Here is a 22,596-nt window from a genome sequence, read left to right as displayed (position 1 = left end):
AACAGGGTATTGGCTGAACCTCAGTCACCTGCAGGCTCCAGGGTAAATAGTCTTCAAGGGACGGTTGCCTGTCTACAGTCTCCACAGGTGGCACACTGGGCCAGTTTTAATGCATCGCTTTTTTCCACTTATTCCTGTGCTTGTAAGTTTGGTATTCCATTTATAGCTTGTCAATAAATCATCACTGCTTAGTTAAAGTCAACAAATAAGGGGGCAAAACACACTTCTTCAAAGAGCTTTTGCCAATTGAGTCATTCTTCCACAAAGCTTTACTTAGAAACATCTGCCTGCTCCTCCCACAGTTTCCCATTTGCCCATAACCGTCTGGACCAGATGGAGCAGGCTGGTCCTGTGAGTGGGAGCTAGGGTTTTGTTTGCTTGCTTGCAAGTGGAATGTTTCTCAAGGGAATGTTTTAATCTTCATTTAGAAAAACTTTTTTTTGGTAAAGTTTAAAGATATTACAGCTGCTAAATTTGATATCAAATACTAATCTGTAACTCCTGTTCAAATATTTGCCATCAATAAAAACAGACACCCCCCTCTCCCTGTGTAAATCTTAAAATGTGGGTAGATGGTGAATTCACACAAATCTCCTATTCATATGCACATGCTCACTGAAAAGGGAATCTGTAGCATAATAATTTAAGAATCTAGATCGAGGCAGATTTTAACATATATATATTTTTTTATTAAATATGTAAAAAGATCAACGCAAGTCAAGTTATTCACATATTCAGAGACAAAAAACTATTCTACCATGCGACAATAGGTGGGTAATGTAAAATGAATGTGATACATCTGAATAAGACTTTTTCATCTATTATGTCATTACTTATCTATATTTATAATTAACAATACATATGTTTACATTCCTTTCAGTTTACATTTAATACATAACGAAAGCTTTATGGTATACTATTTAGTAAAAGTAATCTGAATGCATATTAAACCTTAACGGAATAATGGAAATACTCACCAGGGAAGGGAGGAATTCTTGGTTCCCTTCTGGAGTTTACTTCTCTCAGAACAGGGTGTTTGCCTTTTTTTTTTTTCCTGCTTTTCTGCTTAGAATGAACACAGGCTTTCTCTTTGCCCCCTGCTTCGATCACTTCCTATCTGACAGTAGCAGTGGGTGTGCTATTACCAGCCAGTGGGCCCGAGGGGGGACTAAGAGTGAAATCCGGCTTCCTGAGGGAGAGGAGCAGAACACACACCCAGGGACACTTGTCAGCCCAGCATGATGATGTGCTGAGATGAGAGGATGGGGGCCCACCATCCATCGGAAATGAGTGGTGGTCTGCACAGAGACTCGTGGTATGGCCCAAGAGAACTGACAAACCCAGCTGCTAAAGATTCCACAAAGCATCTGTGACGTCACCTGGGGTGCAGCATAACAGAAGAAGTTTAAAATGGGGACAGGGAGGAATTTATAGCTCTTCTCTAAATAAATGTACAGTTTGCCCCAAACTTCCAGGAAGGAGAATGAAGTATGGTGAGTGGGGAAAGTTCTCTTTGCAGGCAGCCTAAGATGTCTCACCAGCAGGTGTATTAGCTGAGGGAGTGGTTCCAGCAAGAGCCACTGGGGAAGCTTACACAAGATATAGTATTAAGTGGTTTCTGGAGGACCCTGAACCCCTGCTACCCGTTCACGTGCGTGCACATGACAGGAGTTTGGTCATGATCCACCTGGTACTGGATATTACTGAGATGTCCAGGGCAGGCAAAGAATGGCCTAGGAACCACTGAAGTAGCAGCTGCGTGGAGTTATTTATTGTGCCTCTTCATAAGAGCTTTTTTTAAAAAAAGAAAATCAGTAAGTACAACAGACTTAGAAGGCAACACACCGTTGAGCATGACACTGTGTATAGCACAGCCACTACCTGTAACCAGGCGTGGGAGGATGTCACTGCCGAGAGCCAGGCTTTCCAGCCTTAGAGAAATGAGCTGCCGCCAGAATGCAGAGTGAGCAGGAGAGAGAAGGAAGGGAAACCAAACACCACAGAACATCTGTCCAATTCTGCACAGTGTGTTGTAATAATCTCAAAAATACAAGCCATCTTTTTCCACATATAACTCAATAAATACCACTTTGCAGTGAAAGATTTATTTGGGAAAGACTTCTTTTGGTGAAGAAAGACTTCTTTTGGTGAAAAGCTTCACGGCTAGAATTTAGAATTAGGATTTCATCAATTAATAAAGAAATTTCAAAGCTTTATGATACGTAATTCAGAAATTTATTTTAAGCTTTTCAGTTAAGCGGAAAGTGGGGTGGGCACATTTGTTTGTTTCTGTTGCATCTGCTCAAATAACAAGTGAAAGTAAATGTAAAGTTAGAAATCAAGTGACATGAATGATCTAGGAGGCGATACCATCTGTCAAAGGAAAATAAAAAGAGGCAAAGATTTGGAAAGAGACTAAGAAAATGTGCAAATATTAGTTAAAAAAATAAGGAATGCTTTTAATTCATTAATGTTTCCTCTCTACGAATTGCCACGGTTTAGCAAAGGTCAATGACAAGGAGGGCCCTTGAGTTAAGAGGGGAAATTCCTTATTCCAGAAGATAATGGGAGTCATAGATTACTCTGTGCTGTTACTCCAGTGTCAGCACCAGACCGCAGAACCATGACTCTCTCTTGCAATTATGCCCTTATTAATAAGGTCTTCACGTCCAGCTTTCTAGCAAGTGTGCAGCATGATGCAGAACCCTGGAGCCTGGGGCTGCACACCCCGGAGTTATCCTTCAGTAGGAGTCCCCTAGCGTGAATGACAGGATCTGGGCTGAAACCCACACAAGGAGGAAGAGGAAGGAGACAGGAGGACCTGTACCTACCCACACCCCCTTTGGACTGCAGATAACTGATAACAACATCTTGGGGAGGGTGGATGCCCACCGAAGAGGACCCTGAGAAAGAAAATAGCATGAGAACCTGGGGAGGGGGGTGGGAGGGCAAAGCTGAGATGGTGTTTTCCTTGAGTGAATGTCTTTCAAAACTAAGAACATACTGTGTGGGTGTCTAACGTGCTTATGTATGGACACTGCTGGGCCCTGAAGTCCTAGTTTTGAATCCATTTTTTTTTGTCCCTTTAGTGTTGTGAGTAGAGGGAGAAACGACCTTGTGTTTTTCCCCATGACACAAGTCACTGTCATTATGGCTTTCATATCAAGTATCTGCTTCCCTTTGTTCCAATTATTTGACCAAATTTATGTTCAGAAGTTAGACTTGCAAACATCAAAGCACCACAAATGCATGTGACAACTAGTGACACTGGGTTGAGAAATGCCAATATAAATACCATATATCAAATTACCATTGCTTCACACCAGGATAAAAAGGGGGGTGGTGGTGGTGTTGGGATGGGGAAGAGTTGTTCTGGAAAGAAATGAAGAAAAGAGCAGAACCAATCTCAAGCAGCCAGTGGTGAAGTTGAAGGTATGTGACCTACGATCTCTCAGGGAGGTGGCCGGGACTGCCGGCTGCTACTGCATCTTGGCAAAGGAAATGGGAACCGAGCGCGGTGGCTGGCATAAGTGACAGTGCATTGATGGTAACGGCAGACCGGGAACAACTGGTTTCTGTTGAGCTTGAGGCCACACATGTTCCAATTTTCCAGAACAAAAGTTCCCACGTATAATGGAAGTGTCAAGAGCGGCCACGATGGCTCAGTACTCCTCCTGCTGCTGCGGCTGCTGTTCATGGGCTTGCTCCTCTGCTTCCGCCTCTTCCGTGTGGCCCTCCTGTGGGGCAGGGAGAAGTTTCAGCTGAAGCAAAGACTGCGGATGAGGCCCTGGGTGTCCCAGCCCCCTGTCTCTGCATGGCATGAGTGTCAAGGCTGGGGAGAGCACCAGGCTTAGGCACGACTCGCCATGCCAATGTCTCCCAGCTCCTGGGAGCCACTACACAAGGGACACCTTAGCTTCCCTGTGCCAAAGAAGGAATCATTCTAAAAAGCACAGTCAGCAGGCTTTATGTGCCACACTTTTCTTCTGTTTTGGAAGGAAATGGTCACAGAACACATTACATACCTTCCTACCCTCTGTAGAAGAGTAAACCGAACCCAGTGACTCAAGAGCATCCTGACAACCATGAATGACCCTGCTGGGACATAAAGCAGAACTCAGGCCTCTGTGGCGTGCGGCTGCAGCACTTCTGCTCCATTTCCTGTTCCTCCCCTGCTGTCATTCTTCTTGCTGGTGGTGTCTGCCTGAAGCAGATCCTTGTTATAATTTGTTCCTCATCTGATGTAGGCTTAGACACCAGAGGAGCAACTTGTTAGTGTTTCCAAGGGTAAGGAAAGGATCAGAGCCACATTTCATGAGTTGCTCTGGGCATGGAGGCTCCTCCCAACAGAGCAGCTCAGGAGCTTTAGCTCATGGACTTTGGGACATCCATTTAGGGTGCTTCAGGCCTTCTCTGTTTACTTTCTATTTACTAACCATGAACCAGATAGGGGAAGTGCTCCTCTACATGGCTCCCTGTGTCCTATACATTCATTTGCCTGGCCCAGCGAGGCACATCACCAACACCAACTGCAGGGAGCAGCAACCTAGGTTAGCCACACCTGCAAAGTCTTTCATGTTTTGACCTCACATAAAGACTAATTTGCCCCTTATTACCCAAGCAGAGGGAGCATGGCTAGTCAACAGCAGCTAACTGCCCCCCCCCCCCCAATAATGGCGCAAGGCTTTTGTGATGTGGTCTAGGGCAGTGCTTGCATCCCCTCACACTTGGCCCACCGATTCCTTCCTCGCCTGGGCCTTCCTGTCTGGCCCCAATTCTCCATGGCCTAGGACAAACCTGTCGGTACTCCAACTCAAATATAGTATAATCATCTCCCCAGATCCCTAAGCCAGAATTTCTCCCTCCTTTCCTGGAGCATGTTTTTCCTTCCCGTGCTATAAAACTCTGACTTGGAATCTTGTCTGTCTTGGAACTTTTGGCCTCACCCACTGGACCCTGTGGCTACTGAAGTCGGGCACAAGGCCTCATTCCTCTCCATGTCATACCTTGTTTACTGCAGAACTCAATCAGTATTTTGCTGAGAAGAAGAAATCACAGAAGATTCAAGAATGATGACCAAGACTATCAGACTATCAGCCAATATCACATGCTGCTTATTTTCTGAGAAGCAGGAGAATGTCAAGGTTATAAGCATAGACTCTGGAGTTCATGCCCCAGCTCCATTATTTACAAGCTGTGTGATTTTGGGCTTACAATTTAATTGCTCTGTGCCTCAGTTTTCTCACTTTTGAAATGGGGGATGTTAAGAATGCCCATGTAACAGTTTCCCATGTGTTTCACTGATCACTGAATCAATGGATCCAATGAATCTGACAGAGGATTTAATGAGTTACACTGGGTTAAGTGCCTAGAAGAGTGTGTGGCACATAGTAAATATTATAAATGTGAGCTGTGATTATTTTTAGTGGGAGAACTCATTTCTAGAAGTGCACATAATTTTAAAAAAACAGTAACCCTTTCTGTGACTACCAACAGTAGGAAGTGACATTGTATTAGACTCGGGATCTAATCTAGCACTGTCCCTTACTGGCTCTGTGCCAACAGGTGCATTATTTAATAAAGTCAAGTTCTCCCCACCCCCATGACCACACTGTCACCACCCTGAACTGCTCCACATCTGGACTGTTAAGGCTCGGTCTACTCTCTCTGAGCACATCATACTGTCTGTCTGACTCTACTTCACTCCTTCATTGTAGATACCCTTTGACCTCAGGGAGACCTCACAGCCCTGAGCCCCTTTCTACTGTCGTTCCGTTAGTAGATATCTGTTCGTAGACATCGCTGCAGCTGCACTCCCGGCAGTATCCTCTGCAAACTGCTTTGCCCTCTGCTTGGCACATGTGAGGGTGGTTCTCTTGGCTCAAAAAGTTGGCGCTGCCGCTGAGAGTGGCACTCTCATGGCGGGGAGAGAATTTCCAGCTGGGACGGTGCAGGACAGGAAACAGTCACTGGCCTCCCTCAGTAAGCGTTCTCTTGTCCAGGGGAAAAGGAGGAAACTAAGCTCTTGGGAGTTGAACAGGAACAGTGGACTGGGGACTCCCAGCGGTCTGTTCTGCCACCTGCTCCTCCTCTAAGTTATAAAAATGCCACTCCTCCCTGACGCCTTGCTCACTGCCTCCACCCCTCAAGTCAAGGCTCCTCTTTTGAAGCTCTGCATCCTTGGCCCTTGCTTGTTGGAGGCTGTGCCACCCCTGGCTGGCTGCACTGCGCCTGGTTGGCTGCGCATCTGCCTCTCCAGCCACTGGGCTCCAAGCCCCAGCAGGTTACAGATGCTGTTTTATTCATCATCCTAGCTCGCTAAGGCTAGCGTGGTGTCTTTCATATTGGACACTCCAACTAGAGCCGGTCTGGAGTATGCTTTGCTTACCTGTTTTTGTGAATGTGAGACTGCTGAAGGGAAAATCTCAGAAATGAGGATCTGTTTCACATTTTACTGAGAATCTCATTAGCTCACATCACAAGTGGGAGTTAATTCCGTTATCCTAGAACTTAAAGTGGAAAGACCTGGATTCAAGTCACTGAGCCTGTAACAAACTGTGGGACCAGGAACCCACTAGAACAGGCTTCCTCAGGCCTCCTTTCCAAACATGTCAAACAAGACGGTTGGTTCATTGCCCTTGTCTATGGCTCTGTGGTCTCCAGCTGGCCAAGAGCAGCTCCCCACGCGCACTGGGCTGAAGTCCCAGTCACAGGACACCACCAGTGATGTCATACATCTGCGGGAACTGCAGACCCCAGACCACTCTTATTGGGCAATGCTGGCATAAAAAGCAAGCCTCCAAGTTGCGAATGGCTTGCTAATGCTTGGGGTGCGAGTCAAGGCAGCCTGGAAGTCTGATAGAACACACGTGTCATTCTGAGATGCTCCATATCACAAGGGAGAGCTCCCAGCCCACACAAAGCTATTATAGGCTCACAGGAAAAAAGAAAAGAAAAAAGATCTTTTTCTTATACTCCATACAAGAATAAAGAATTTAAACGCATGTGTAAGTAGGAGGCCAGGCAAAACCTAAGCCAAATACGGGACTAATGTCCTGGAGTTGCCACCTACTTAATTAATTCTAATACCTGCATATCAAACCATCACATCTCCCTAAACATTTAGCTGTGACTACATTATAGTTCCTTATTCTTATTATAATCATTAGAAAGAGAAGCAAGGTAGAAGACAGTACCGAAGAAGGCTCCCCACACTGTGGGTGGAAAATGGGGGAGGAAGTGAGGAGGGGACACCGAGGAGAGGACACCGAGGAGCTGCCGTGGCTCCCTGCTTCCTAGGCGAGGGAGGGCCCCCAACAGCAGGCTGTTTTTTCCTCTCTGCTCTGTTCATGCCATTTCCTCTGCCTGAAAACTGCTGACTTTCCGAGTCATCCTTAGATATCCAACACGAGTGCCATCTTCGCTGTGAAGTCTTTGCTTGTTCCTCCAGGCTGTCCCTATGTGTTCCCTACAGAAGTCTATTTGTGTCTCCTTCACATGCATTTGCCACAATCTGACACATGTTCCAGTTACTGGTGCCCCTGTCTGTCCCTTCACTGGGATTGTGAGCTCTTCTGAGTAGGGGATGTGCCCTTTTCTGTATACCCAGTGCTTAGTCTAGTGACAGAAACACAGCTGTCTCCAAAAAGCATTGAGAGAGCAAGAAAATCTTTAGGCCATTTTAACAGTGGCTTCCATGACAGTAGCTCAGGAAACAAGCAAGTGTTTATAAGCCCATGCCCCTTAGCTGACAGAATCCACATTCTGGAGCAGGTAGCCAGTGAGTAAGCCAAGATACCTGTGCCCCCAAGGTAAGTATTAAGGGAAAAGACACTGAGAATGATAAAGGGAGGCACTGGAAAGCTGGATGGTGATCTTCTCTGGAAACTTCCATCAGGTTTCTACAACTGGAAAGTGAACCACCTCTGTTGACTTCCCTATTCACAATACTCCCATCTGGACTTTTACATCTTCCAAACATCATATTCTAGGGTTACTTGACTCTAAGAATCAGAGACCAGCTGCCACCAAATAAAAGCGCTAAGTCATCGCTTAGGGGAGGAGATCCCCTCCAGCAAATACCCCTCCCTGAATTGTTAGCGCATATTCATCCAAGTTTAACTGAACAACTCGCGCTACAATCCAGCCTCGATTCTTCAGCACCTCTCCTGTCTCCGGGAGGGCTCTGGGAAAGCCAGACGACCACAAATCTCCACTGTCTTAGGTTTGTACACACAGCCACCCCAAGAGCATCGTGAGCAAAGTACTAACATTTCTTCCTAGACACTGTGGTCATACCGGCACTTGGGTGCAAATCTACCCGCCTCCCAAGTGTGGGAATGGCCTGAAAACAGGACAGACATGTTGTCAGGGTCAAGCAGTGGGGCGAAAGGAGGACTATTGGAGCTGGGGGCAGATGTACAGTGACATCGCCACTACTGAGCACATTTTTTCAAAAGTGATGCCTTTCCAGATCAGGAGACCCCAGGGAAGGTGGGCAAGGGTGGAAGCTTTTTAAAGGCTCATTTCCCCATGGTAAACCTGGCTCTGCTTCTGGGAGGCTGCCACAGCAACAGGAGTCACTATCCTCGGCGGGGGGGCGGGGGAGGGAGGCAAATGCTGGAAGGCTTTAAGGTATCTATGTTGGTTCCTTGAACATCTAACGGGAGGAAGCAGAAGGGAGTAGGCTAGCTGCTGCTGGCGTGTGCATGTGCAGTACCGTATATGTGAAGCACCTTGCACAGTGCTCAGGCCCACAGAAGTCCTCCTTTTCTGTACAAAAACCAAGGTTTAAAAAATTGGGTCTTGTCACATTCTGAACAAGGACACCTGGCATATTCCAAATCAATGACTTATTCTCTGTAGAAAACTCAGTATAGCCTGCTGTGTCTCTTTTGGAGTTTTTCAGACACAAAATTGCAATAAAATTTATCCTGGAACTATAAAAATTAAGCCAGCAATTACGTTAGAAGATTTGGCTCTGGTAACCCACACACAGAGTTTATGTTTGGTCTATTTTCTCTTCTTGTCTCCCAATCACCTGGTTACTCTAAGTAATCATCTTCCTGCATTTTTCTTTTTTTTTTTTTCAAAAAGATGACCAGTAAGGGGATCTTAACCCTTGACCTGGTGATGTCAGCACCACGCTCACCCAGTGAGCTAACCGGCCATCCCTATATGGGATCCGAACCCGTAGCCTTGGTGTTATCAGCACCACACTCTCCCGAGTGAGCCACGGGCCGGCCCATCTTCCTGCATTTTGGATACTCCAAACCATACACTTACAAGGCGATGCCGCTATCCCTCCCTTTCTTTCCCCTACTGTATTTCTATTTGATGACATTGGCAGTGCCAGAGATCTAACAACAAAGGTGGGTTTAGAAAAGTTAGCAACTAGCCAGAGGAAAACCGAAGCTCTCTGTGCATGCTGACTTAAACATGAATGCCCAGAGAAAGGGGCCAAGACAAGACTTTGGGAGGTACAAACCAACAAAATGAGATAAAGAGATTATTTGGAGAAAATCTAGGTAGTAATTTAACAACTTCTCTACATGCAGAGCATGTTCAACTGAAGACTGTCAAGTAGACAGTCTATCTTGAGGTTTTCCCCAAGCGGTACTACCTTTATCTTCTCCCTCCCCCATGGCCCCCAATATGCCCAAGAGAAAGGGAACACTGTCCTTAGGATTTGGGGCCCCGAGTCAGATAAACCTGGGTTCAAATCTAGTGCTAGAGCTTATTGACTGTGGATTGCTGGGCAAGTAATTTCATCTGTAAAACACAGATAAGTAACAGTACTCACCTCATAGAGGCAAGGACAGAGAGAAATGTGTAAAAACCTGAATACCTAGCACGTACTAAATGCACAATCCGTGTTAGCTGTTACTGCTATAATGGTCCCATTTAAAAGGTGGCTCAGGCGTGGAGAAAGGAGAGCATGAACTCAGGATTCAGACCCTAGGTTCAAATGCAAATTATGCTGCTCACAAGCTGGGAAAGATATTCAACCTCTCTACTGCCTTAGCTTCCCTCTTCTATAAAATGAGATGACAATATCTACTTAATAGGATTCTGAAGAGAATTAAAAGAGCTAATATACATAAAGCCCTAGGCCCTTCCCCCTCAAACCCCATCCCAGGTGTTTGAGGAAAGGACCCACTAAACCCAATATTCAGTCCTAATGACTGATGAGGTTTTAAAGTATTACTTCCCTCTGGGGTGTCTGCAGTTTAATTGCTCATTCACTGCAGGAATGGCTCTCTGAGTCCAGAGGGCAGCCAGGTGGTGCTGGGGTGTGCCTGTGTGTGGGGGTTGATGGCAACGGTACAACAGAAGCTGTGTGTGGTCATCTAGCCTAAGGCTGGTCAGCCTACCCTTGGCCAGGAATTCAGCAGCCCAGCCAGCTCTTCATTTTGGAGTTCACCTGATGGTGTTACACAAGGACTGCCTCTTGGGACGGGATCTAGATGGAAGTGCAGGGCTGGGAAGCAGATTTGATCCCGCACGCTAGCCTTACTCCCGCTAGCAGATGTCACCACAGACAGCAGCACCTTCAGTCTGAGCGAATGGATGCGTAGACCTCATCTGATTTAGCCTCAAACAGTTCATGAAGAGAATAACCACAGTTTATCTAGTGCTCAACAGACTACAATGCACTCTGTACATACAGCACATACGTACATGCCCCTTTGGTGGGCGCAGACACACAAGAGAGCCTCTGGTTTCTTCCGTCAGATCTGAAAATACTGAGAACTTTATTTTGTGAAGTCATCATGGCCTCGGTGACCTAACCAGGTGGATTCCTGGGGTTTCACAATTTTCATTCTGAGCTACTGCTAGCCAACAAAGAAGTTAAAAAAAAAAAAAAAAATCTAGGGGAAATGAAAAAAAAGTGAAGAGCTCCCCAACCCCAGACTTCCTTACAGTTCAGGAAAATTTCGTTGCTGTGATTTTAAGTCATAAACAGAGCAAGAACCTGCCTGGTATTCAGGTGGAATAAGACAAAGTAAACCTGCTGATGGCTTGTCACATTCTGCAGAAATACGAACCCTCATGTAACCCCGCCATAGAGCCCTCAGAGCATCCGCAGGCCTCCGGGTCCAGGAGACCCCAACGCTTCCACCAGCTCCGGCCTGGCATAAGCAGCTCAGTGCCCTGACCCCCCTCTCACCTCCTATAACACGGCTCTGGAAGGGGAAGTCCCAGCGGGCTCTGCTCCTGCCACCGGGACATCTTCCTCCTGGCAGAGGAGACTTGATGTGACACACCTCAGTCTCTGCCATTTACCCTGCCCCTTCCCCTCCTTGCTTCTTGAGATTCTTGTTCCCTCCCCTGTCCCTCACATCTGCCTTTCATCACCCTGACAGAGCCACATTTGGGGTCTCTCCCAGCACTTGTGAACAGCTACGATGGTGGCAGGTCTTCCCTACACAGGGGACCTTGTAGAAGTGTTCTCAAAGGGCTGTCCCACAGTTCTGGTCTGTCCTGGCAATAAGCAACCAAGACAACCAGCTATGAAATAAAAAGAGACAGTTGTGGGGCATCTAGATTATTTTCTCCTTTAACCACACTCTGATCTTCCATGAAAAAAGAAGAATCCTTATATGAATTCTTACTCTCATTTGCTCAGAGAGCTGAAAACCACTTGGGATTTCACTGCTCAAGTGTATTTTTCTCAAAGCTCCCCCCAACTCCCCTGGATTAATTTCTGAATGCATGTCCCATAGGCATGGGCCAATGGGTCACAATGATGACATTTATTCCTTTGGGAATATCAAAGGCACTTAGCTGAGCTGTAACTCCCACAGGTCCCAGGAAAGTAGTCCCACATTGATGTACTGCACTTTGATCAAGAGTCATCTTAGAACATGGAGTCAGGGCTCTTCACACTTACGTGTTCTTCTGAAGCATAGAGGACTTCCATTAGTCGCTGCACGAGGTCATCATTTTCCTGCCCATGTTCTTGGCAGAGTAGCTCAATCTCTCTCAACTTCCCAAAGTAGAAATCCCTTTCCTTTTCCACACCTTCAAGGGCAAGTTTTAATGAATGTACCTGAAAGGGAGTGAGGGTAGAGAAGAAAAACCTTAAAATATAGTGTAAAAAATAAGTGACCAATGATGTCTGTGTATAAAGACCCAAAACATATAAAGACATGTGCAGAAATAACCCATCTGCAAGTCTGTGGGAGAAATAACAGGGCTGTTATCCTGAGCTTGAGCCTGGGCCAGAATGTCCAATCTCAACAGCACACAAGTCATTTCCTTCAGTCAAGTGAGGGTATATTATACTAAGATCATTCCGCTTGCATGATCCCACCCGGCTGGGAGTAAGCTTTCCTCTCCTGCTAATGTGGGCTGGAGCACATCTTTCTCCTAACTTGTTGCTGAGGTCTGAGAATTTGTATCCCTCCCAAATTCATATGTTGAAATCCTAATGCCCCAATGTGATGGTATTAGGAGGTGAGGCCTCTGGGAGGTGACCAGGTCATGGTGTGAGCCCTCGTGAATGGGATCAGTGCCCTTATAAAAAAGGCCCAAGGGAGCTGCTCATCCTTCTGGCATGTGAAGACACAGGGAGAAGGCACCATCCATGAGGAATGGGTTCTGGAGTAGACACCAAATCTGCTGGTGCCTTGATCTCGGACTTGCCGGCCTCCAGAATTGTGAGAAATACATTTCTGTTGTTCATAAGCCACCTGGTTTACGGTATTTTGTTACAGCAGCCTGAATGGATTAAAACACTTGTTCGTTACCTGCAGGGAATGGAGACGACAGAATGGGAGGAGAGAGCAGAGGTAAGACAGAGGTGGCAAGTGTGGTTATTAACATTTACTTTGAGGTCCCTTCTTTCTTCAGATCACTTGCATTAAGAACCATTGTTAGTTGAGGACCCCTTCACAAATGATACTGAGCCAAACTAGACAAAAAAATTGCTCTTTACTGAGAAATAGGGTCTTGGCAATACAAGAAAAACTGGGGGAAACTGAAAGCCTTGCTGAGTGGATCTGTTTCTCTAGTTCTAGCAGGGGGTTCATCACTGGAAAGGCCGGAGGTATGAAAGTTCCATTCCCTCACCAAAACAGCCCTCATTCCTCTCTCCCCACTTGATAGTGGTTCAAGGACCTTCCAGGGCTGTGCACTTCTCAGGGTGGTTACAGAGACAGTGCAGGTGAAGAGGCGAAAATGACAGTCAATCAGGGTCCAGCCACAGGCACCTGGGGCTGAGGAAACTCTAACAGGTGGGAACAGAGCTGCTTTCAGAGCTCAGGCTGCCACATAGGCCCAGACTATCCTCTGTTCCTGGTTTCTGGGAATCCTCCAACTTTTTTTTTTTTAATCCTTTGTTTAGTTACAATTATGTATATTCTGTAGGAGGCAAGTTGAATCTTTCATGGTCCTCCTTAGGTGAAATCTCTCTTCCAGTATATTCTAAATCACCCTTTACGCTCGGAATGCAAAATTTTCTTCTCTCTAATAATTCTGGGCCTCTGTACATGCTATTTCTCTGTCTGGAATTATAAATTCACTCAAACAGATGCTAAGCACATGCAGTGTCTATCCTCTTCCTGTATTCCTGGCAAACTTGGATCCAGCCCGTAAGATCCGGGAATATGGTCCCTCAGAGTTAACCTCACTGATGGCCTCGTGGTGCTGCTAACAGCGCAGCGGAGGGTTGGTGTGCTAACTTGTAACTCTTATTTCTGTGAATACTTTAGCTTGGACATTTGTAAAAACTGAAGGCAACCAGCCTGAATTCCAGAAAAAAGAAAAAAATTTATTCTACAAATCCTTTTCTGCTTTAAACAAACCAACTCCTCCCCAGGCTTGGCCACAGAATCCATCTCAACCCTGCAGTGGTGCCAGCAGATGGGTCGTGGCAGTTGAGCTGTGCCACCACTCACTGGGCAAGGACACATTTCAATCTCCCAAAACTGGGTTTGTCTGCCTCCTGCGAGTGCTTTGGACTGCACAATGAGCAAACAGCAGAGCCTTCTGTAGAAATACCCACCCAAAGTCAGGCTTTGCTGGTATTCCAGATGCAGTAGGTAGTGGGTGCTCAGCTGTAAATATTCTCTAGTGAAACCAACAGTAGCTAAATTATGTGGTCAATTGGCAAACGAAATTCCATTTTCATAGGCCCACTCACAGAGACCAATGCTTACCCACTATCCAAAAAGAGTCCCTAATTATTTATGTCTTTTCCTCCCCTACATCTTTTGATTCATTTGTATGATTGGAATTGTCTAGCATAGTTAGTGGTACTTTCACAGTATATCATGGGAGACCACCTGAATAAAGGCATAAGGCCAAGTTCATGAAAACTCCTAAAGTTTATGGCACTTGTCACTGTCTCTATTACTACTGTAATTCACTCTTGAGCCCGGCCACTTTCACGCAGTCTCTTTTTGTCCCAATGTTCTCAGTTCCCACACTGTGATGCTGGGTGGCCACATACCACCCTCGGGAGGCATCCTGGAGGCTTCAAGGACAGAAGACAGAGGTCGCAATCACAAATAACCAGGGAAAGGGATCTGGAAGTAAGTATTCAGTCAATATTTGCTGAATGAAGGACGCACAGCTTAGGGTGTATGTGACATTTCCTCTGAGGGACACAGGGGGCGTGTGGGGGCAGGCATACTCCTCCTCGATGTGAGGGCATCAGGGGCATGAAGGGAGATTGAGATCTTTTGGAAGTAATGAAGGAATTATAACAAAAAGGAAGAAGACCATCAGACTGTTCCTTTCTCTATTCTTACTTTGTCCTCTCTAGAGGTGCATTTTAGATGGTAGGACAGAAGCATTTCAGAGGTCTGGGTCACCTGGGGATGCAGGGCCTTTTGTGTGATTTGGAGAGCTAATGGGAGCCTACAGCCAGCCCCAAGGAGAGGAAGTGAGGCTGGCTGGTTAAGACTATAAAAGAGAGAGGGCCAGGAAGGACTTCGAGGTTTCCATGCAGTTATAATGTGGGCTTAAGGGCTGAGAACCTGGGTGTGGTGGAGGGGGAAGACAGGGAGGAAGGGAGTCACGAAGAAACACGAGATAATAAAGATATCAAAAGAATTTGAGTTCCTTAGGAGAAAAAAGTTATAAATCCAAAGTATCACAGACCCACTGCCTGATTCTCATTAGGTCTACTCTGCTTAGAGCCGTAGGCACGCGCCCAAGGCTCATTACGGCTGTCCTTATTTACTGCCTTTCTCTGAGAAGTCATTATTGGAAACTCTCTATGGGCTCAAACTGAGAATCAGCAGGTAATTAAAACATTGCACAGTTTCTAAAGCAAAGTCCTATCCACCGGATGAATGAAGGTTTTACGTTTTTCATTAAAGTGATCAGAATTGTAAAGAAACACCCTAGGTAAGCAACTGCCTGCTTTTAAACTAGATTCTTGACTGCAAATACACAATTATCTCAAAAACTGTTTCCAGATTCTTGCTGGCTCATCGAGAATAAGATTAATCACTGGGATTGACCCAGCGAATGTCTGGGAACAGCCTGAGGACCTGGAGGTAAGGCTCCTCTCCCAGGGGCAGAGCAGCCAGGATAAAAGGCTCTCCTCCGCACTCGGGGGAGGCTGCGTAGCTTCCACAGTGGGCCCTCTGCTCCCCACTGTTTTATTATTTTGAAACTACATATAATCTTAGGCAAAATTAGTTAGTTAGAAAGTGTAGCTAAGCTTTTCTAATGAAAATTTCAAGGACAGTAGGGCTAGATTTACTGTAATTGTGAGGACTATTAGATAGAAAGGAAAGTCTTCTACTTAAAACACAATAGCCTTTCTGATCTCCCCAGTACTGAGTTCAGTACTCCTGCAGAAGCCAACTTCGGCTACTGTGGGAACTGTCAGGTTTTTCTGTTTTGCTGGTGTAATAACCTACTGCGTGCAACTGCTGTAAGTTCTATGAGGGAAGGGAAGGTGTCTATCTTGTATCATTATATTATTGGCATTAAGCACAAACCTGTGAACAGGCTTAACAAATAGTTGCTGAAAGAAAGAAAAGAAGAAAGGAGAGAGAGAGAGAGACTAAATGCAAAGCAGCCTTTAACACTATCTATACTGGCCAGAAGTGGGCATGACAGGCCATGATCTAAACCTGGAGCTTATTGTGGCCACTGAGGGATGGGGGTGGGGAGACTCCAAGCTTGCACGTACCTGGGGCTGAGTCATCTGCCCTGTCTTAATGTACAGTTTTGAGATTTGTGACTAACATCTTCTAGTCATCATGGGCTACTGATTTTATCTTCCTGAACAACCCTTTTATTCTTCCATGCTTGAAACCACTGATTCTGCCTCACCTTTCCTCCCTTATCCAAGGCCCCTCACCCCTTACACGTGTCACTGCTCTCAGACACAGGGCCAGAAGCGATGAGTTACCTGTTCATTAAGATGTATGACCTGTGTTTCTAAGTCTTTATCAGATTTGGATGCTGAGCTGCTGGATGAAGCCCGTTTGGCGGATGAGGGACGAGAAGGTGTGGATCCCGGTTTAGATGCTGGACTTGATTTAGCTGCACCTGAAAGCAATCAGAATAAATTATAAATACTGGCAACATTAAAAATGTTTTTTATACATAGAGCAAATGTATGCTATAAAAGGAGTTTACTAAAATGTACAGGAGGTATCTCCAGCAATCCCTTCCTATTACAGAAAGAATGCGAATGTTCTTAGAAGTGCATGTGATTAAACCATAGTGTCATCTTGGGCAACTTATTTAAACTTTGTGAGTACTGTTTTTTTTTTTCCCCAAGTCACATGAAGTTAATGCAGTTGTCCCTTCTCCTCCTGATAGATAAGAGTAACAGATACAAAAGAATTTAAAGTTTTTTAAGAGAAAAGGTTGTTTAGATAAACTCAAAGTATTACCCTAATTGAATTTTTACCAAACACGAGAAAGACCTTATAACATTAATTCTTTAGAAGTATCAAGACAAATCCATGCTTTTTCTCTTTTTATATCTTTGCTAGCTTTAGCCACTGCAAGAGCCTAGGAGCAATGACATCTCCATAGCAGTGAGCATTCCTGCTGCCCAAATCCTGTTGTCTAAATGTCATTTTGCAGAGGCTTCTTGAAGAATGGCTGCTTCCAGGGATGGGAGAGGGACAGTAAGAATGTAAAGATCTTCTTCACAGATCACTGATAACCAGTCAATACAGAGGAAATGTTAGAACTAGAAAAATCACAATTTTGCAATATCCATAACTAACAGATGATTCAGAAAAGGCTCACCAATGGACACTAAAACATTATGTGAGAGGTTTTTGGGGAGTAAGATATTCAAATGTGTCAAGGTATTAACCAATACTTTACTTACTTTAAAGAGGGAAAATGCATCTTTATAATGGGGAAATCTGGAGGTCAGCACCTTAATCAAGTGATCCACTTAGCATAACTAATAATGATATAAAGTAAAAAAAGAAAAAACACTATTGAGTTACGGTATTCCTCACCTATTTGGAGCTTAGCTCACAATAGACTATCTAGAGCATGGCACAGACATGGGAATGGCCTCTGCAGCAAGACAGAAGTCACAAGCATATCCAGTGAAATTTATGTACTTCATGAATTAAGAAATTCCAGGCCATCACTGGGAACCCCCCCATTCCCTTTTACTCTTAACACAGTCCCAGGGAGGCGGCAGCTCTGTTTCTCACTGCTCTTTCCATCTGGGGTATGTGCTCCTCTTGTGGACTCCACCTGGCCCAATTCCCCACCACAACCTGCTCTTCTAGTAGGTTCTTGGCAGGAAAGGAACATGTCTTACTAATCTTTGTAACCCCAATGCATAGCACAATGCTTGGCTGAAGATATACTTGAAGGAACACATGTTTAAATAAATACATGAACACATAAATAAGACCTGGTTATGTGATTTCCAATTTTATAATTTCCTTCCAACTTTACAGTTGATCAGTGCCAACAGGTTAGAAAGAGGCAAGGGATAACAGAGGCATGTATGTGCCAGCACTTACAAGTTTAAACCAACACCCTAATTACAAAGTAGCAAACAGGAAGATTATAAAATTTATGTTTGTATGTCTTCCAGTGCTTCTTACAGATGCAAGTCATACATGCCCTCCAGAAGCACTGATGGCATTACATCCTTTAAAATACAAGCCTCTCTGTTATAAATAAAAAGAAGATTCTTCTTTAAAAATACAGGGAAATGCCTAATATTCTTTAAAATGAGAATGGTTAAATCAGGAATGACTTAAAACAGTTTGAGTATTCAAAGGGTAAATCTGCAGTGTTCTGGAACCTCCTATGCAGAAGAGCTTCCCAAACATTCTAGAGAGCTGATATTTTGCTTTATTTCTGACTGGTCTATGGTTGCAAGGATCCTTTGCCTCTGTAGAAACCCACATCAAATGCTCCTGGAACACTACTTGTGCGTCCCACTGACCAGCTTCTCTAACCAAAGGCCAAACCAGGCAGGTAAAGAAAACAACATGGAGGAGCAGGCAGGGTGACAGGGTGAGGACGCCTGACTGGGCAGAGCCTTCTAAGAGGGCAGCCACCAGCCCAGCAGCTGCGGGGGCACCTTTTGAAAAATCAAGTTCCTTCAGACCTTTTTATAAGAAACACATCATGTTTTGATATAAAGAAAGCCTAACAGAAAGCAGCACAAAGACTAGCTATGATCAATACCCCTTATTAAATACATGCATATTTATTAAGTGCCTGTCATGGGCCGTGTCCTTGGGATCCCTATAATGATTAAGAAGCAGTCTCTGCTCTTCTGCAGCTCAGTCTCATGGAAGTGACACAGTCACCCAGGAATTCCCAGGCATGGCACCATCTACATCGTTAGGAACAAGCCAGTGTTTTACCACTCCATGACCATTCAGTGTGATTCAGGCTGTATTCCCTCTGCCTAACTCCCTCCTGCCTGCCACCTCCTTTGAGTGATGAGGTCTACCATCCCTCAGGTCTCAGCTGAGATGTCACTTCCTCTGGGATGCCAAAGTGCCCCAAGCACTTTCCTCATATTACGTACCAACTGTAATGAGACAGTTCTTTCTTTAATGCCTCCATCTCCCATTGGACATAAATTCCATCATGACATATGCATTGCATCTGTTCTGGGTACCACCTTACATTCCCATAGCCAATCATCTTACCTGCCCCAGAAACAGCCTATAACAGTTTTTACAATGCATTAAACAACTTCTAGCAGAGGCATCGCTCCAGAGTAAAGATACCAGGGAAAACTGGTCACTGACAAAGAATCAGCAATACATGAAGGAAACCAAACAAAAACCAAACAAAAACCAGAAAGAGGTCTCTTCCTTGGTTTCCTTTCAAGACCACCTTCAACTATTGCTCAGGCTCCTTATGTATGGAAGTACATTGGTAAGTTGAGTGGGTAAATTCAGTCAGTAAATGCGGAACTGAGTGAGAGGAGCAAAGTTGTCTGTGCCGCACCGTCCAGGGGGAAGCAGTCCTGCAGAGAGGGCTCCCCTAGAACACATGTGACCCATCCACCCTGCGCAGTCCTCCAAAAGCAGCTGTGATGTGGTTAGTTGCAAACCTGAGCTAGGTTCATCAGGCACACTCCTGTTCCTATAGTCTCCCTTATCCAGTCTGATGTCAATTTAAAAAGAAAAACCATGGTAGGAACAGAAGCTCCTAAAACAGGCAACCACTAATTATGCTTTCAGGATATCATCCAATGCAGCTTGAAAAAAAAAAAAAAACTGAAATGTTTGATAAGAAGCAGAAGTAAGGACTGGCTGGTTAGCTCGGCTGGTTAGAGCGTGGCATTCTAACACCAAGGTCAAAGGTTCGGATCCCCATACTGGCCAAACAGCCCCCCCCCCAAAAGAAAAGCAGAAGGGGTCACAGCAAGCCAAACCTCTGGGCAAGGCCATGCTATCAGGGAAGAGCAACTATTAAGAAGCAGAGGGGGCTGGCTGGGAGGGCAAACACACAGGGAGAGAGACAGAGCCCTGGAGACCGGCCCTATACAGACCAGGGCTGCAGCAGTTACGGATGCTCACCCTCTTCCAGCCACACGGGGCCTCACAGGGAGGGCAGTTTTTGGTTTTTTTCCCTTAAGGAAGCTTATCTCCTGCTGTTGACAGAGCCCAGTTTAAAAATTCTTGTGTGGCTCTGACTCACCAAGCTGTGTTTCCGCAGTCTTGGGCCTTAAAATGGCATCTGTGTTTCACAGACCTGGTGAAGGTCAGCTGGGGGCCCAGGACCCCAGGTTTTCCATGCCCGCACACGCACGTGCACCTCACGTGTCCCTTTGAGGTGAGGAAGATGAAGGCAATGAACACATGGGATGGAAGAAAAGCGCCTGCCCCACCCATCATAGTCACTAACTGGGGACACAGTCTGGGCGGAACAGAGGAAAAAATGGAATAGAAAACAAATTTGAAAAGTTTAATAGTAGATCAATCAGGTAATTAGTATTACATATTTAAAATTAGAGGAGTTTTGAAATTCTGATTGTTTAAAGAAAACTGATAATAGAGGAAAATAAATGATGAACGATGAATAAGGATATGAGAGGTCTGTACTAGTTAACTGTACATTTATACCTTTTAATAAATAAATGTGAAGAAATTAAAGAATAGGAAAGATCTTAGTATCTCTCTATAGGTTTAGGGTTTTTTAAAAAACACAATTAAGGACTAAACTAAAAGCTCATTTTCAAATGAATGTAAAGTGGGGTCTTTACTATTATTATTTTTGGTGGCTGGTTGGTACAGGGATTGAACCTGGGCCCTTGGTGTTATCAGCACCACACTCTAACCAGCCAGCCCAAAAGGGGCTCTTTAAATCATCACAACCTGCAATTTTATATAGAATTTACCCCTCACAGTTGTCCATGATTAACAAACATTAATACTAAATGTATAAAAATGAAAATAGCCTTTTATCTTCATTATATTTAATGATTTCATGTTTTAAGTTTAGAATAAATAAGAGTAGACAATATCCTCAAGCACAGCATACTCTTTGGACAGCTCAGAACTATGTTTTTGTCTGCTTTATATGTCTTGCTGTCTTCTTTCAAACAACCATACTCAAAAGTGTACTCACCTTCTGGGGCTGCCATATATTCTTTTCCCACTTACTTGGACCACTCTAATAAGGATGTTATCAGAAAATTGCACAGTTATCAATGTCCGTAAATTTAACACTGATATAATACTTTTATGTAAGTTACCAGCTGTATTCTAATCTTGTGAACTGGCCCAGTGATGTCCCTATGGCATCCATTCCTGGTTTTAGACATAGAGGTCCTCAAGCTGCCTTCCTCTTTCCCAGGATGCCCTCTTCAGCCAGTGAACTTGACCTCTGAACCTTCCCACGGCTCTTCACTCAACGATGCTGATGTGAAACACATTTACATAATGGCTTTTATAGAGAGTACAGCTACTTTGGCTACAATACATATATAGATTTTCTTCTTGTAGCTATCAAACATTTCGATTTTTTTTCAAGCTGCATTTGATGATGTCCTGAAAACATAATTAGTGGCAGCCCTGTTTTATAAGCAATTGTTTTGCCCTCAAGCCTTTCTCCATAAAAAGGAGTTTCAGAAGCAGATGAAAATAGACATAAATTCTGTACAAGTCCCTGTAATTCTCTGAATTTACCCATTGGATTTACAATGCTAGTCTTTGAGCAGTTGTGTCTTAATTAATGCCTTTAGGATTTGGGGTATAAATATGATTCTAAGACATTTTTACTACAGTTGTAAAAAAGCAGAGAGTGGCCTGATTCATTGCCTTAGTGAAGCCAGAGCACTGCTGTGTCTAATGTCAATAATTAGTAGTCTGTTTAATGTTTATGGAAAATGCTACATCTTGGGCGTATGAGGATCAATGGATTCAGAAGGATGAAGAAAACAAAAACACACTGTACTTGGCTTTATACTTCATGGCCAGGGCTCTGCTGGAATTTAGAAATTCTTCCCACATAATCTGCCTTATTCCTTTTGCCAAAATCATAAACAGAGGAGCTAAAAATATGACATTAATACTGTTGACAAGAACCACAGAGACATTAAGAACATGGTGCACACACACTCAGGAAGCCACACTGCTCTTCTGGTCATCCTCAACCTCTTCCCTACTTGGGGAGACCAGTCCCTTTCCCACCCACCCCCATAGTCCTTCCCACTCAAAACCCCCACAAAGCAACAGAAACACGGCAGGAAAGACAACTGCAGTGATTAATCACATGTGGATGGATCTGACAGCGCTGTCTTATCCCCTTCACCTTGGCTAATAGATTTTGGGTTTTTGGTTTTTTTTGAGGCCAGCTGGCTTGGGGATCCAAACCCTTGACTTTGGTGTTACAAGGCTGTGCTCTAACCAACTGAGCTAAAAGCCAGCCAGATTTTGTTTTTTAACTGAGATAATAGGCTTGGTTAAAAAAGAAAAAAAAAAAAAAAAAGTAGGGTCACTGCTGAGGGCACGAGTAAGGGCTGTTCTGATGAGAAGAGAGAAGTCCCACAGGAAGAGGACCCTTCAGTGAGTGAATGGACACCAGAGCCATCACACTGCAATACGACTGACAGCTTCTACACAGTTTTGATGACTGCAAATTCAAGTAATAAAGACCCGATCCTTTCCTTCA

General features: G+C 44.7%; 1 protein-coding gene across 8 annotated transcripts in view; it reads right to left on the bottom strand.

Annotated features, from left to right (window-relative positions):
• Positions 1 to 2,011: 2,011 nt before the first annotated feature.
• MAPRE2 (microtubule associated protein RP/EB family member 2) overlaps positions 2,012 to 22,596 on the bottom strand; it is a 148,022-nt gene continuing 127,437 nt past the window's right edge. For 7 of the 8 annotated variants that reach the window (XM_063076902.1, XM_063076899.1, XM_063076901.1 and 4 more), the window contains 3 exons: positions 16,376 to 16,515; positions 11,894 to 12,052; positions 2,012 to 3,737 (listed from right to left, as the gene is read on the bottom strand). In XM_063076902.1, the coding sequence (XP_062932972.1) occupies positions 3,663 to 3,737; positions 11,894 to 12,052; positions 16,376 to 16,515 (374 nt within the window). In that variant the 3' untranslated portion in view covers positions 2,012 to 3,662. Of the gene's footprint in view, positions 3,738 to 11,170; positions 11,240 to 11,893; positions 12,053 to 16,375; positions 16,516 to 22,596 lie in introns of all 8 variants that reach the window. The other variant, XM_063076898.1, reaches the window with a different exon arrangement.

Source organism: Cynocephalus volans, chromosome 13 (genome assembly GCF_027409185.1).
Source record: "Cynocephalus volans isolate mCynVol1 chromosome 13, mCynVol1.pri, whole genome shotgun sequence".
Taxonomy (NCBI): Eukaryota; Metazoa; Chordata; class Mammalia; order Dermoptera; family Cynocephalidae; genus Cynocephalus; species Cynocephalus volans.
The sequence above is the reverse complement of the archived record's forward strand: the minus strand, read 5'-3'. Positions and strand labels throughout refer to the sequence as shown.